This window comes from Sphaerodactylus townsendi, linkage group LG06, assembly GCF_021028975.2.
Source record: "Sphaerodactylus townsendi isolate TG3544 linkage group LG06, MPM_Stown_v2.3, whole genome shotgun sequence".
In the NCBI taxonomy this organism is placed as follows: Eukaryota; Metazoa; Chordata; class Lepidosauria; order Squamata; family Sphaerodactylidae; genus Sphaerodactylus; species Sphaerodactylus townsendi.
Genome location: NC_059430.1, coordinates 119,180,319 through 119,194,633, shown reverse-complemented (window position 1 = coordinate 119,194,633; position 14,315 = coordinate 119,180,319). Strand labels below are relative to the sequence as shown.

Sequence of the window (14,315 nt, the reverse complement as noted above, 5' to 3'; positions counted from 1 at the left end):
CCCCCCACCCCCCCCCCCCCCCACCCCCCCCCCCCCCCACCCCCCCCCCCCCCCACCCCCCCCCCCCCCCACCCCCCCCCCCCCCCACCCCCCCCCCCCCCCACCCCCCCCCCCCCCCACCCCCCCCCCCCCCCACCCCCCCCCCCCCCCACCCCCCCCCCCCCCCACCCCCCCCCCCCCCCACCCCCCCCCCCCCCCACCCCCCCCCCCCCCCACCCCCCCCCCCCCCCACCCCCCCCCCCCCCCACCCCCCCCCCCCCCCACCCCCCCCCCCCCCCACCCCCCCCCCCCCCCACCCCCCCCCCCCCCCACCCCCCCCCCCCCCCACCCCCCCCCCCCCCCACCCCCCCCCCCCCCCACCCCCCCCCCCCCCCACCCCCCCCCCCCCCCACCCCCCCCCCCCCCCACCCCCCCCCCCCCCCACCCCCCCCCCCCCCCACCCCCCCCCCCCCCCACCCCCCCCCCCCCCCACCCCCCCCCCCCCCCACCCCCCCCCCCCCCCACCCCCCCCCCCCCCCACCCCCCCCCCCCCCCACCCCCCCCCCCCCCCACCCCCCCCCCCCCCCACCCCCCCCCCCCCCCACCCCCCCCCCCCCCCACCCCCCCCCCCCCCCACCCCCCCCCCCCCCCACCCCCCCCCCCCCCCACCCCCCCCCCCCCCCACCCCCCCCCCCCCCCACCCCCCCCCCCCCCCACCCCCCCCCCCCCCCACCCCCCCCCCCCCCCACCCCCCCCCCCCCCCACCCCCCCCCCCCCCCACCCCCCCCCCCCCCCACCCCCCCCCCCCCCCACCCCCCCCCCCCCCCACCCCCCCCCCCCCCCACCCCCCCCCCCCCCCACCCCCCCCCCCCCCCACCCCCCCCCCCCCCCACCCCCCCCCCCCCCCACCCCCCCCCCCCCCCACCCCCCCCCCCCCCCACCCCCCCCCCCCCCCACCCCCCCCCCCCCCCACCCCCCCCCCCCCCCACCCCCCCCCCCCCCCACCCCCCCCCCCCCCCACCCCCCCCCCCCCCCACCCCCCCCCCCCCCCACCCCCCCCCCCCCCCACCCCCCCCCCCCCCCACCCCCCCCCCCCCCCACCCCCCCCCCCCCCCACCCCCCCCCCCCCCCACCCCCCCCCCCCCCCACCCCCCCCCCCCCCCACCCCCCCCCCCCCCCACCCCCCCCCCCCCCCACCCCCCCCCCCCCCCACCCCCCCCCCCCCCCACCCCCCCCCCCCCCCACCCCCCCCCCCCCCCACCCCCCCCCCCCCCCACCCCCCCCCCCCCCCACCCCCCCCCCCCCCCACCCCCCCCCCCCCCCACCCCCCCCCCCCCCCACCCCCCCCCCCCCCCACCCCCCCCCCCCCCCACCCCCCCCCCCCCCCACCCCCCCCCCCCCCCACCCCCCCCCCCCCCCACCCCCCCCCCCCCCCACCCCCCCCCCCCCCCACCCCCCCCCCCCCCCACCCCCCCCCCCCCCCACCCCCCCCCCCCCCCACCCCCCCCCCCCCCCACCCCCCCCCCCCCCCACCCCCCCCCCCCCCCACCCCCCCCCCCCCCCACCCCCCCCCCCCCCCACCCCCCCCCCCCCCCACCCCCCCCCCCCCCCACCCCCCCCCCCCCCCACCCCCCCCCCCCCCCACCCCCCCCCCCCCCCACCCCCCCCCCCCCCCACCCCCCCCCCCCCCCACCCCCCCCCCCCCCCACCCCCCCCCCCCCCCACCCCCCCCCCCCCCCACCCCCCCCCCCCCCCACCCCCCCCCCCCCCCACCCCCCCCCCCCCCCACCCCCCCCCCCCCCCACCCCCCCCCCCCCCCACCCCCCCCCCCCCCCACCCCCCCCCCCCCCCACCCCCCCCCCCCCCCACCCCCCCCCCCCCCCACCCCCCCCCCCCCCCACCCCCCCCCCCCCCCACCCCCCCCCCCCCCCACCCCCCCCCCCCCCCACCCCCCCCCCCCCCCACCCCCCCCCCCCCCCACCCCCCCCCCCCCCCACCCCCCCCCCCCCCCACCCCCCCCCCCCCCCACCCCCCCCCCCCCCCACCCCCCCCCCCCCCCACCCCCCCCCCCCCCCACCCCCCCCCCCCCCCACCCCCCCCCCCCCCCACCCCCCCCCCCCCCCACCCCCCCCCCCCCCCACCCCCCCCCCCCCCCACCCCCCCCCCCCCCCACCCCCCCCCCCCCCCACCCCCCCCCCCCCCCACCCCCCCCCCCCCCCACCCCCCCCCCCCCCCACCCCCCCCCCCCCCCACCCCCCCCCCCCCCCACCCCCCCCCCCCCCCACCCCCCCCCCCCCCCACCCCCCCCCCCCCCCACCCCCCCCCCCCCCCACCCCCCCCCCCCCCCACCCCCCCCCCCCCCCACCCCCCCCCCCCCCCACCCCCCCCCCCCCCCACCCCCCCCCCCCCCCACCCCCCCCCCCCCCCACCCCCCCCCCCCCCCACCCCCCCCCCCCCCCACCCCCCCCCCCCCCCACCCCCCCCCCCCCCCACCCCCCCCCCCCCCCACCCCCCCCCCCCCCCACCCCCCCCCCCCCCCACCCCCCCCCCCCCCCACCCCCCCCCCCCCCCACCCCCCCCCCCCCCCACCCCCCCCCCCCCCCACCCCCCCCCCCCCCCACCCCCCCCCCCCCCCACCCCCCCCCCCCCCCACCCCCCCCCCCCCCCACCCCCCCCCCCCCCCACCCCCCCCCCCCCCCACCCCCCCCCCCCCCCACCCCCCCCCCCCCCCACCCCCCCCCCCCCCCACCCCCCCCCCCCCCCACCCCCCCCCCCCCCCACCCCCCCCCCCCCCCACCCCCCCCCCCCCCCACCCCCCCCCCCCCCCACCCCCCCCCCCCCCCACCCCCCCCCCCCCCCACCCCCCCCCCCCCCCACCCCCCCCCCCCCCCACCCCCCCCCCCCCCCACCCCCCCCCCCCCCCACCCCCCCCCCCCCCCACCCCCCCCCCCCCCCACCCCCCCCCCCCCCCACCCCCCCCCCCCCCCACCCCCCCCCCCCCCCACCCCCCCCCCCCCCCACCCCCCCCCCCCCCCACCCCCCCCCCCCCCCACCCCCCCCCCCCCCCACCCCCCCCCCCCCCCACCCCCCCCCCCCCCCACCCCCCCCCCCCCCCACCCCCCCCCCCCCCCACCCCCCCCCCCCCCCACCCCCCCCCCCCCCCACCCCCCCCCCCCCCCACCCCCCCCCCCCCCCACCCCCCCCCCCCCCCACCCCCCCCCCCCCCCACCCCCCCCCCCCCCCACCCCCCCCCCCCCCCACCCCCCCCCCCCCCCACCCCCCCCCCCCCCCACCCCCCCCCCCCCCCACCCCCCCCCCCCCCCACCCCCCCCCCCCCCCACCCCCCCCCCCCCCCACCCCCCCCCCCCCCCACCCCCCCCCCCCCCCACCCCCCCCCCCCCCCACCCCCCCCCCCCCCCACCCCCCCCCCCCCCCACCCCCCCCCCCCCCCACCCCCCCCCCCCCCCACCCCCCCCCCCCCCCACCCCCCCCCCCCCCCACCCCCCCCCCCCCCCACCCCCCCCCCCCCCCACCCCCCCCCCCCCCCACCCCCCCCCCCCCCCACCCCCCCCCCCCCCCACCCCCCCCCCCCCCCACCCCCCCCCCCCCCCACCCCCCCCCCCCCCCACCCCCCCCCCCCCCCACCCCCCCCCCCCCCCACCCCCCCCCCCCCCCACCCCCCCCCCCCCCCACCCCCCCCCCCCCCCACCCCCCCCCCCCCCCACCCCCCCCCCCCCCCACCCCCCCCCCCCCCCACCCCCCCCCCCCCCCACCCCCCCCCCCCCCCACCCCCCCCCCCCCCCACCCCCCCCCCCCCCCACCCCCCCCCCCCCCCACCCCCCCCCCCCCCCACCCCCCCCCCCCCCCACCCCCCCCCCCCCCCACCCCCCCCCCCCCCCACCCCCCCCCCCCCCCACCCCCCCCCCCCCCCACCCCCCCCCCCCCCCACCCCCCCCCCCCCCCACCCCCCCCCCCCCCCACCCCCCCCCCCCCCCACCCCCCCCCCCCCCCACCCCCCCCCCCCCCCACCCCCCCCCCCCCCCACCCCCCCCCCCCCCCACCCCCCCCCCCCCCCACCCCCCCCCCCCCCCACCCCCCCCCCCCCCCACCCCCCCCCCCCCCCACCCCCCCCCCCCCCCACCCCCCCCCCCCCCCACCCCCCCCCCCCCCCACCCCCCCCCCCCCCCACCCCCCCCCCCCCCCACCCCCCCCCCCCCCCACCCCCCCCCCCCCCCACCCCCCCCCCCCCCCACCCCCCCCCCCCCCCACCCCCCCCCCCCCCCACCCCCCCCCCCCCCCACCCCCCCCCCCCCCCACCCCCCCCCCCCCCCACCCCCCCCCCCCCCCACCCCCCCCCCCCCCCACCCCCCCCCCCCCCCACCCCCCCCCCCCCCCACCCCCCCCCCCCCCCACCCCCCCCCCCCCCCACCCCCCCCCCCCCCCACCCCCCCCCCCCCCCACCCCCCCCCCCCCCCACCCCCCCCCCCCCCCACCCCCCCCCCCCCCCACCCCCCCCCCCCCCCACCCCCCCCCCCCCCCACCCCCCCCCCCCCCCACCCCCCCCCCCCCCCACCCCCCCCCCCCCCCACCCCCCCCCCCCCCCACCCCCCCCCCCCCCCACCCCCCCCCCCCCCCACCCCCCCCCCCCCCCACCCCCCCCCCCCCCCACCCCCCCCCCCCCCCACCCCCCCCCCCCCCCACCCCCCCCCCCCCCCACCCCCCCCCCCCCCCACCCCCCCCCCCCCCCACCCCCCCCCCCCCCCACCCCCCCCCCCCCCCACCCCCCCCCCCCCCCACCCCCCCCCCCCCCCACCCCCCCCCCCCCCCACCCCCCCCCCCCCCCACCCCCCCCCCCCCCCACCCCCCCCCCCCCCCACCCCCCCCCCCCCCCACCCCCCCCCCCCCCCACCCCCCCCCCCCCCCACCCCCCCCCCCCCCCACCCCCCCCCCCCCCCACCCCCCCCCCCCCCCACCCCCCCCCCCCCCCACCCCCCCCCCCCCCCACCCCCCCCCCCCCCCACCCCCCCCCCCCCCCACCCCCCCCCCCCCCCACCCCCCCCCCCCCCCACCCCCCCCCCCCCCCACCCCCCCCCCCCCCCACCCCCCCCCCCCCCCACCCCCCCCCCCCCCCACCCCCCCCCCCCCCCACCCCCCCCCCCCCCCACCCCCCCCCCCCCCCACCCCCCCCCCCCCCCACCCCCCCCCCCCCCCACCCCCCCCCCCCCCCACCCCCCCCCCCCCCCACCCCCCCCCCCCCCCACCCCCCCCCCCCCCCACCCCCCCCCCCCCCCACCCCCCCCCCCCCCCACCCCCCCCCCCCCCCACCCCCCCCCCCCCCCACCCCCCCCCCCCCCCACCCCCCCCCCCCCCCACCCCCCCCCCCCCCCACCCCCCCCCCCCCCCACCCCCCCCCCCCCCCACCCCCCCCCCCCCCCACCCCCCCCCCCCCCCACCCCCCCCCCCCCCCACCCCCCCCCCCCCCCACCCCCCCCCCCCCCCACCCCCCCCCCCCCCCACCCCCCCCCCCCCCCACCCCCCCCCCCCCCCACCCCCCCCCCCCCCCACCCCCCCCCCCCCCCACCCCCCCCCCCCCCCACCCCCCCCCCCCCCCACCCCCCCCCCCCCCCACCCCCCCCCCCCCCCACCCCCCCCCCCCCCCACCCCCCCCCCCCCCCACCCCCCCCCCCCCCCACCCCCCCCCCCCCCCACCCCCCCCCCCCCCCACCCCCCCCCCCCCCCACCCCCCCCCCCCCCCACCCCCCCCCCCCCCCACCCCCCCCCCCCCCCACCCCCCCCCCCCCCCACCCCCCCCCCCCCCCACCCCCCCCCCCCCCCACCCCCCCCCCCCCCCACCCCCCCCCCCCCCCACCCCCCCCCCCCCCCACCCCCCCCCCCCCCCACCCCCCCCCCCCCCCACCCCCCCCCCCCCCCACCCCCCCCCCCCCCCACCCCCCCCCCCCCCCACCCCCCCCCCCCCCCACCCCCCCCCCCCCCCACCCCCCCCCCCCCCCACCCCCCCCCCCCCCCACCCCCCCCCCCCCCCACCCCCCCCCCCCCCCACCCCCCCCCCCCCCCACCCCCCCCCCCCCCCACCCCCCCCCCCCCCCACCCCCCCCCCCCCCCACCCCCCCCCCCCCCCACCCCCCCCCCCCCCCACCCCCCCCCCCCCCCACCCCCCCCCCCCCCCACCCCCCCCCCCCCCCACCCCCCCCCCCCCCCACCCCCCCCCCCCCCCACCCCCCCCCCCCCCCACCCCCCCCCCCCCCCACCCCCCCCCCCCCCCACCCCCCCCCCCCCCCACCCCCCCCCCCCCCCACCCCCCCCCCCCCCCACCCCCCCCCCCCCCCACCCCCCCCCCCCCCCACCCCCCCCCCCCCCCACCCCCCCCCCCCCCCACCCCCCCCCCCCCCCACCCCCCCCCCCCCCCACCCCCCCCCCCCCCCACCCCCCCCCCCCCCCACCCCCCCCCCCCCCCACCCCCCCCCCCCCCCACCCCCCCCCCCCCCCACCCCCCCCCCCCCCCACCCCCCCCCCCCCCCACCCCCCCCCCCCCCCACCCCCCCCCCCCCCCACCCCCCCCCCCCCCCCCCCCCCCCCCCCCCCACCCCCCCCCCCCCCCACCCCCCCGCCCCCCCACCCCCCACCCCCCCCCCAAGCCCCCCCCCCTCCAAACTCCCCACACCCCCCCCACCCCCCCGCCCCCCCTCCCCCCACACCCACCACCCCCCCCCCCCCCCACCCCCCCCCCCCCCACCAATTGGCCATGCTGACAGGGGCTGATGGGAATTGTAGTTCCTGAACATCTGGAGAGCCGCAGGTTCCCTACCCCTGCCCCAGACGTTTGCTTTATAGCTTTTCAGCTCATCCTGCGGATACCGGCAATATAGTTTTCCCTTTTTAAAAAATAATTTGATGAGTTGTCTTCGAAGACACGCAGAATCCACACCGATTTTCATATCATGTCTGCGTGTCTTCTAATATAATGAGACAACTCATTGAATTTTTTTTAAAGGGAAAACTATATATTGCCAGAACTTGCAGGACAAACTGAGTACAACCTTGGACTTTTCGGACGGCAAAGGTGCCCAGCAGCGAGTGCAGAGAAAACATCCGGAACCTTCACCAAATACAATGGAACCTCAGTTTTCATTGCTTTTGGTTTTCATCGGTTTCGGTTTTCATTGATTTTTTTCAGTGAAAAATTTGTCTCGGTTTTCATCGATTTGCCTCGGTTTTCATCGATTTGCAGTAAGGTGCGGTGGTTTGTGGAGAAAAATCACCCGGACAAAGGCCGTCTGCAACTTGTTTAATGACAATGTCTTGCCCCATTTCAGACAAATCTTAAAGAGGCGTCAGAAACAGACCTTTTTGGACAGCTTTCTGGTGCGACATTGGTCCACTGGCTCTGAAGCTGGTCCTAGTATTATTGTTTGTTACTGTTTTCAGCATTAAACACTATGTTTATTCACCAAATAATGTGTTTTTGGTATGTTTTTTGGAGTGCCTAGAACGGATTAATTGGATTCACATTGATTCCTATGGAAAAGTTTGCCTCGGTTTTCATCGGTTTCGGTTTTCATCGATTCTTTTCGGACAGATTACCAACGAAAACCGAGGTTCCACTGTAGTTGTGGGCACAGAGAATCCTGGAAGCACCATAAAATATTGGGCATGAGGAAATGGCCGGTGGGGGGAAAAAGCCTCTTTCTCCTCTGACACTTTTTTTGTCCATGTTGAGCAAATAAAAAACAGCTTTTTAAAAAGACATCCCCAGGACGTCTTATTTGTGCTGTGCATAAGAAGAAAAAGAAGAAGAGTTTGGATTTATATCCCCCCTTTCTCTCCTGTAGGAGACTCAAAGGGGCTTACAATCTCCTTGCCCTTCCCCCCTCACAACAAACACCCTGTGAGGTAGGTGGGGCTGAGAGAACTCCGAGAAGCTGTGACTAGCCCAAGGTCACCCAGCTGGCGTGTGTGGGAGTGTACAGGCTAATCTGAATTCCCCAGATAAGCCTCCACAACTCAAGCGGCAGAGCTGGGAATCAAACCCGGTTCCTCCAGATTAGATACACGAGCTCTTAACCTCCTACGCCACTGCTGCTCCTATGGCCCATAAGCTTGCAAGCTGCAGTATTTTTGCAGCCCTTTCCTTAAAGACTTCCCCATGCACAGGCGTTGCAAATCCTAGAAGCTAAAATGACTACAGTGGGGCTGTTGTTCTTTGGTCACATAATGAGTAGACGAGAGTCACTGGAAAAGACAATAATGCTAGAAGAGGTTGAAGGTAGCAGGAAAAGAGGAAGACCGAACATGAGATGGATTGACTCTATAAAGGAAGCCATGGGCCTCAGTATGCAAGACCTGAGTAAACGATAGGATGTTTGGGAAGACATTGATTCATAGGGTCGCCATGAAAGCAACTTGATGTGTCCGGGAGTGGCCATGTCCCTAGGCCCGGCGCCCGGACTCAGCACAGCAGGCAGGGCAAGAGCTGGCAAAGGGAGAGCCAGCAGAATAACAGCCGGCAGAGTAAAAGCCAGCAGAGTGAGAGTTGGCAGGGAGAGGCCTCTCACAGCTGAACCGGCTGTGAGAGACAGTGGCGAGCTGCAGCTGGGCCAAGGAAGTGGGGCTGAAGGAAACAGGATAAAAGGAGAAGGGAAATGGGCCTCTGGAGCTGCCACTGCAGGAACTGGGGAGGGCGTTGGTAGGGAAAGGGAGTGGTGAAGAACGAACAGGGAAAGAAGGGTAGAGAGGCAAGGAGGAAAGAGGCGGAAAGAGGAAGGAGCTTAGAAGGGGCTGCTGCCCAGCGCTGTGGGAGAAACAGACTGGGGAAACCTGGGCTTTACACCGGCTGCAAACCCATCCCACCCCTGTGAAGCATAACAGGGTGGGGCAAGGAAGCCAGAGAAGGGAGGGAACAATCAGGGGGCTCTCTTCTGTGAGGCAACAGAGAGAGTGAGGGAGAGAGGGGTCAGGCCACCGAGACTCAAGGCCAGGGTACGGGAGGAGGGTACAAAGTGTGGCCTTATGCAGGGCGCCCTGTGGGCGAGACTGTTCCTTGGCCCTCAGGGCCAAGCTAATGTAACATCGTCTGGGGAGTCCAAGCCGCAGTTCTGGGAAGGTGGGTCGGGACAGCCACCTGCAGGGCTGGGGCAACTAGGGGAAACACCACATGATGGCACTTAACATACAAAATATTTCGCTACAGGCTTGAACGGAGGATGTTAGAGAGAACCACAAGCCAACATAGTGAGTGAGCGCAATCCGGAATCTGGTGCTGCAGAATATGCAATTGAAGGTACTTTGCTAGCTGCTGCAGCACACAAAATGGTTCAAAAACAGGCACTGTAACAAACAGAAAGTCCAGAAACTATGTTACACATGGGAATTGTCTAGTTCAGTATTCTCCTCTTTCAGTGTCTCTTGGAAGTCGCATACAGAGGCAGATTTTCCCAAACACTGAAAATACTAACTGGACCTTGCGGGATTTGAACTTGCCACTGGCTGAAGACAAACTCTGTTCACTACCTGAAGGCTCCTTCCACGGATATCAGAATTTGCACATGTCTTTTAAGGCAAGGTTAGATTATATATTTTGCAGAAGTTGGGGGAAAGAAAGAGAAGGGGGAATTCTCGACTGGAGCAAACGCCGGAAATCACCCACACACAGCATGAGCAGAACTCAGTAACCACATCCTATTGAAGTTTTTCTCTGAGGGATATCACTAATTCACAGCTTGGATGCTATTAATAAAACACCTTGCAGGCAGCTGAACAGACACTGAGGTTGTGTGTGAGAATGGAGAGAAAATGTGAACTGTGCGAAAACAGCCATTTACCACAACCTTCAGTGCATAAGAACATAAGAACATAAGAACTAGCCTGCTGGATCAGACCAGAGTCCATCTAGTCCAGCTCTCTGCTACTCGCAGTGGCCCACCAGGTGTCTTTGGGAGCTCACATGCAGGATGTGAAAGCAATGGCCTTCTGCGGCTGTTGCTCCCGATCACCTGGTCTCAGATCAAAGAGGATCAAGATTGGCAGCCATAAATCGACTTCTCCTCCATAAATCTGTCCAAGCCCCTTTTAAAGCTATCCAGGTGAGTGGCCATCACCACCTCCTGTGGCAGCATATTCCAAACACCAATCACACGTTGCGTGAAGAAAAGTGGTATAGTGGGGAAGATTAGGAGAGGCCAAATCCCCCACTCACTCACAAAGATCTTGGGGTTACTTTGGGCACTTAGCCCAAGAATGTGCTTCTGTCAATAGTAATTTTTTAAAAAACAAAATAAAAAACTGCATTTGATTTAGGAATCGGAAACATACAATTATATTAATGATCACAGAATTATGAAAACACAAGCACCAGAAATGCTAGCTAACATCTGGATCTCTCTGGTGTTCTGTCTGGGAAAGGCTATATTGTTGGCACTGGCTAGCCCAGCCTCTGCCAGAGATTGAACAGGAAGCAGGGATGCGAAGGATAATCTGAGTGACTGGGTGGATCCAGAGGTGGGATCCAGCAGGTTCTCACAGGTTCCCGAGAGTAGGGTACTAATTATTTGTGTGTGCCGAGAGGGGGTTACTAATTGGTGATTTTGCCACGTGATTTTTGCCTTAGTTACGCCCCTCCTCTCAGCAGTAGCGCGCAGAACTTGAAGCAGTCTAGCAGGAGGTGCACCGGCGTGCGTGGCAGCCTGCGCCTGCGTGCATTCGTTTCCCGGCCAAGGACCGGCGCAGCGGCTGCATCCTTGCCACAGCCCCGCCCAGGAATGCCCTGCCCCCGGAATGCCCAGCCACGCCCCCGTCGTACCCTGCCCAGTCCATTGGCACTACGCCACAGTTTGAATCCCACCACTAAAATTTTTGGATCCCATCACTGGGTGGATCCCTCGTGGAAGCACATGGTCCTTCCAGCACATCATCACCACATCATTAGGGGTCTCTGGGTCAAAAACCTAGCATTTTGAATTGCATGGGGAAGCTAATTGGAAGGCAGATTTCTGTGTGATTAACAATAATAGGAGTTAAGTTTTATACCCCGCTTTTCTCAACTGTAAGGTGTCTCAAAACAGCTTGCAATCGTCTCCCTGGACCACAGCAACAGCCCTGGGAGGCAGAGAGAGTTCAGACAGAGCTGGGACTGGTCCAAGGTCACCCAGCAGGCTTCATGTGGAGGAGTGGCGAATTAGAACCAGTGCTCTTGAAGAGGAGCGGCGAATCAAACCTGGTTATTCAGATTAGAATCGGCTGCTCTTAACCACCCCGGCCCCAATTTGTTTTTGTCCTTTAAAGCACAATATGGCAGGATAGGGAAGGACCATCATCTCCCATATATTTCTGCCTGGAAATTAAGATCAAGGGGCAGGCCCTTCTGGCTGTCCCATCCATCAAAGAAGCTCTTTGGTAAGTACACAAGACAGGGGTCTTTTTGGTGACGGCCCCACCATTATGGAACCCGTTCCCCAGGTAGGCATGCCTGGGCCGCATGCTTTCGACCTTTAAGAGGTAGTTGAAGATTGAGGATTGCAGTTGACTGATTTACTATTTTATTTATCGGCGGCTCTAATTGTGATTTTAAACTGTGGTCTTCAACGTTGTGTTGTTTTTTTGGTCGTTGTGTTATTTACTGCGTAAGCCGCCTTGAGTCCCGCAGGGCAGCAAGAAGGCTAATAATTCTTTTTAATTAATTAATTAATGAGGAGGAAAAAACCCTGACATGGAGGACACTTGGGCGGGTTTAAACACATGGAGACACGAAGCCGCTTTCTATTGAATCCGACTCTTGGTCCATCCAAGTCAGTATTGTCTACTCAGACCGACAGAAGGTTTTCCTGGGGTCTTTCACATTACCTACTGCCAGACTCTTTAAGTAGAGATGCCGGGGATTGAACCCGGAACCTTCTGTATGCCAAGCAGAGGTTTTTCCCTTGAGCCACAGCCCCTCCCCCACAAGCAGGATCTGGACCCCACCCCCTGACACACACACGTGGCAACCACTGAAAATTGTTTTATTGGGGATCCCATCACAGCCTGTATGCCCCTTCCCAGCACCTCTGATTATTACGACAGGCATGAAGCTAGTGGCGCAGTGGTTAAGAGCAGGTGTACTCTAATCTGGAGGAACTGGGTTTGATTCCCTGCTCTGCTGCTTGAGCTCCGGAGGCTTGTCTGGGGAATTCAGATTAGTCTGTGCACTCCCACACACGCCAGCTGGGTGACCTTGGGCTAGACACAGTTCTTCTGAGCTCTCTCAGCCCCACCAACCTCATAGGGTGTTTCTTGTGAGGGGGGAAAAGAAAGGAGATTGTCAGTTCCTTTGAGTCTCCTACAGGAACCCAAACTCTTCTTCTTCTAGTCCTCAAGCACAGCTGCGAACACGGATATATCCTACTGCAGGCTTGCTTTTGGGAGGGAAAACTACAAAATGATTGCCTGAACTCTCAATCTGGCACAGAAAAGATGTGCCCCACTAGCCCACTTTGCTCACGGCTTGCAAGCGATGGCAGAAACAATGCCCCGTTTAGCACAGACTCATAGACTCTAAACATGAAGCGGCACCAAATTCTGCGATGAAGGGGCCAACTCCTACCTGCGCAACAGCCTGCTGGCCACTAGCAAATGCCGCCGTCGAGACTACGCTGACCGCTCCTGATGCGTCGGTCTGTCCGTCCAGCTGACTGTCCGTCACCTGGACTACTCTGTATGTTACCTGGGGAGAAAGGGGAAAAAATAGTCACGGGTGAGGGCGGGATCTATTGGTGGTGGAGTGCTCAAAACCCCTTTCCTGGCTTTAAATATCTGGCTGGAGGAAACGGAAGAAAACCTAATCAAAACATTAAACAAAATTATTGATGTTCAAGAGGAAGGGAGAAGTTGGCTGCCCTTATGTGTTTGCAAGGACTTCACACAAACACACAACCCTATGCTTGCTTGTAAAAAGAAAAAAAGTAGAAGTTGCACTGAATTCCACCAGTTCTGCCCTGAGATTTTCCCCACCCCTAAGGTGTCATATTCAGACCACAAGGTACCACCACAAAAAAAGCCCTGCTACAAACAAAAACATCAAAACCCAATTAGAACTTTTCCCCTCTTAATGGGTTAACTTTATACAGGCAGGGAATTTATTCTGACATCCATATACTCATGTGACAACTGCACCAGGAAAATTGTAAACCAGCATGATCCCAGGAATGGTACCACCACAAGCACATCGCTAAGCCAGTATTTGCTTAAAGGGGAACTTGCCAGAGAATGCATCTGTACATCCCAAACCCTTACCTCTCCCGTCATACTCAACCCATAAGGCCGAGCCAGTGGCTAGCAGTTCTGAAAGTTAAGGACTGTTAACACAAGATTCAGTAGAGAAAAGCGAGATATTTTAAATCAATAGTTTAATTCTGTTTTGACCTTTAATGACCAAGTGCTGAAAGTTTAGAGTTCAACGGTTCAGAGTTAATATTCTACACATGCAGAATAACGCCCTTTCAATCCACTTTCAGTGCACTTTGCAGCTGTGCGGAATAGCAAATTCCACTCGCAGACAATTGTGAAAGTGGATTGAACGTGCATTATTCTGCATGTGCGGAAGGAGCCGAAGTCTCTATGAAATAAGCACTTTACGACTTGGTCAACTTTTGTCTTTCTAAAAGTTTTGGATTTTGGTTTTAAAGTATGAAATTTAAAAACAACAACACCTGCATCATCCAATCCAATCCAAGGCCTTTATTGGCACCTAGGACATAAAATATTATATAATACACAAAAATTGAAAATATACCGTGATTCAAAATAGATAAAAGACACCGTACAAAACAATATGGCATGGAGTTTAAAAGTAAAGAGTTACAAGCATTAAAAAAGACCAGAATAAAAATTAGCACCTTTTCTTTGGAAGCTTGAGATGAATGGCTCCCTGCAGAAATTTAGCTACATTCCCACACATTTCTAAGGTGAGGGTATTGAGCAGGACGATCAGCTTGGAACTATCAGAAGTCAGGCCCTGTGTCTTAAAATGAGGTTTATATACTTTGCGCGAATTTCATCGTAGAACAGGCAAAAGATTTAAAAAGTGGACTGTACTGGATTTTATAAAGGTGGGCCGGTCTCTCCAAAGTTACCTGTCCTCCATTGTTCTCTGTGCGGAACTGGTATTGGATATTATGATCTGTGAAGGCTGCTTGCTGGACACTGGCGATAGCCACTGCAGTCTGCTCATCCGCGTTAGTGCCGTCTCCTGAGAAATGAAGAGAAAACCAATGATGGGCGTCTGAGGGGCTGGCGCCCTGACCTCTACTAGGTCACAAAGATGCCCTTGCTCATGGAAGGAGATG

General features: G+C 69.0%; 1 protein-coding gene across 1 annotated transcript in view; it reads right to left on the bottom strand.

Moving 5' to 3' along the window:
- The window catches only part of USF2 (upstream transcription factor 2, c-fos interacting), a 38,779-nt gene that overhangs the window by 9,414 nt on the left and 15,050 nt on the right, over window positions 1-14,315 (bottom strand). The window contains exons 3-4 of the mRNA XM_048501664.1: window positions 14,103-14,218; window positions 12,575-12,694 (exon numbers count right to left, since the gene is read on the bottom strand). Coding sequence (XP_048357621.1) covers window positions 12,575-12,694; window positions 14,103-14,218 — 236 coding nt within the window. The remainder of the gene's footprint in view (window positions 1-12,574; window positions 12,695-14,102; window positions 14,219-14,315) is intronic.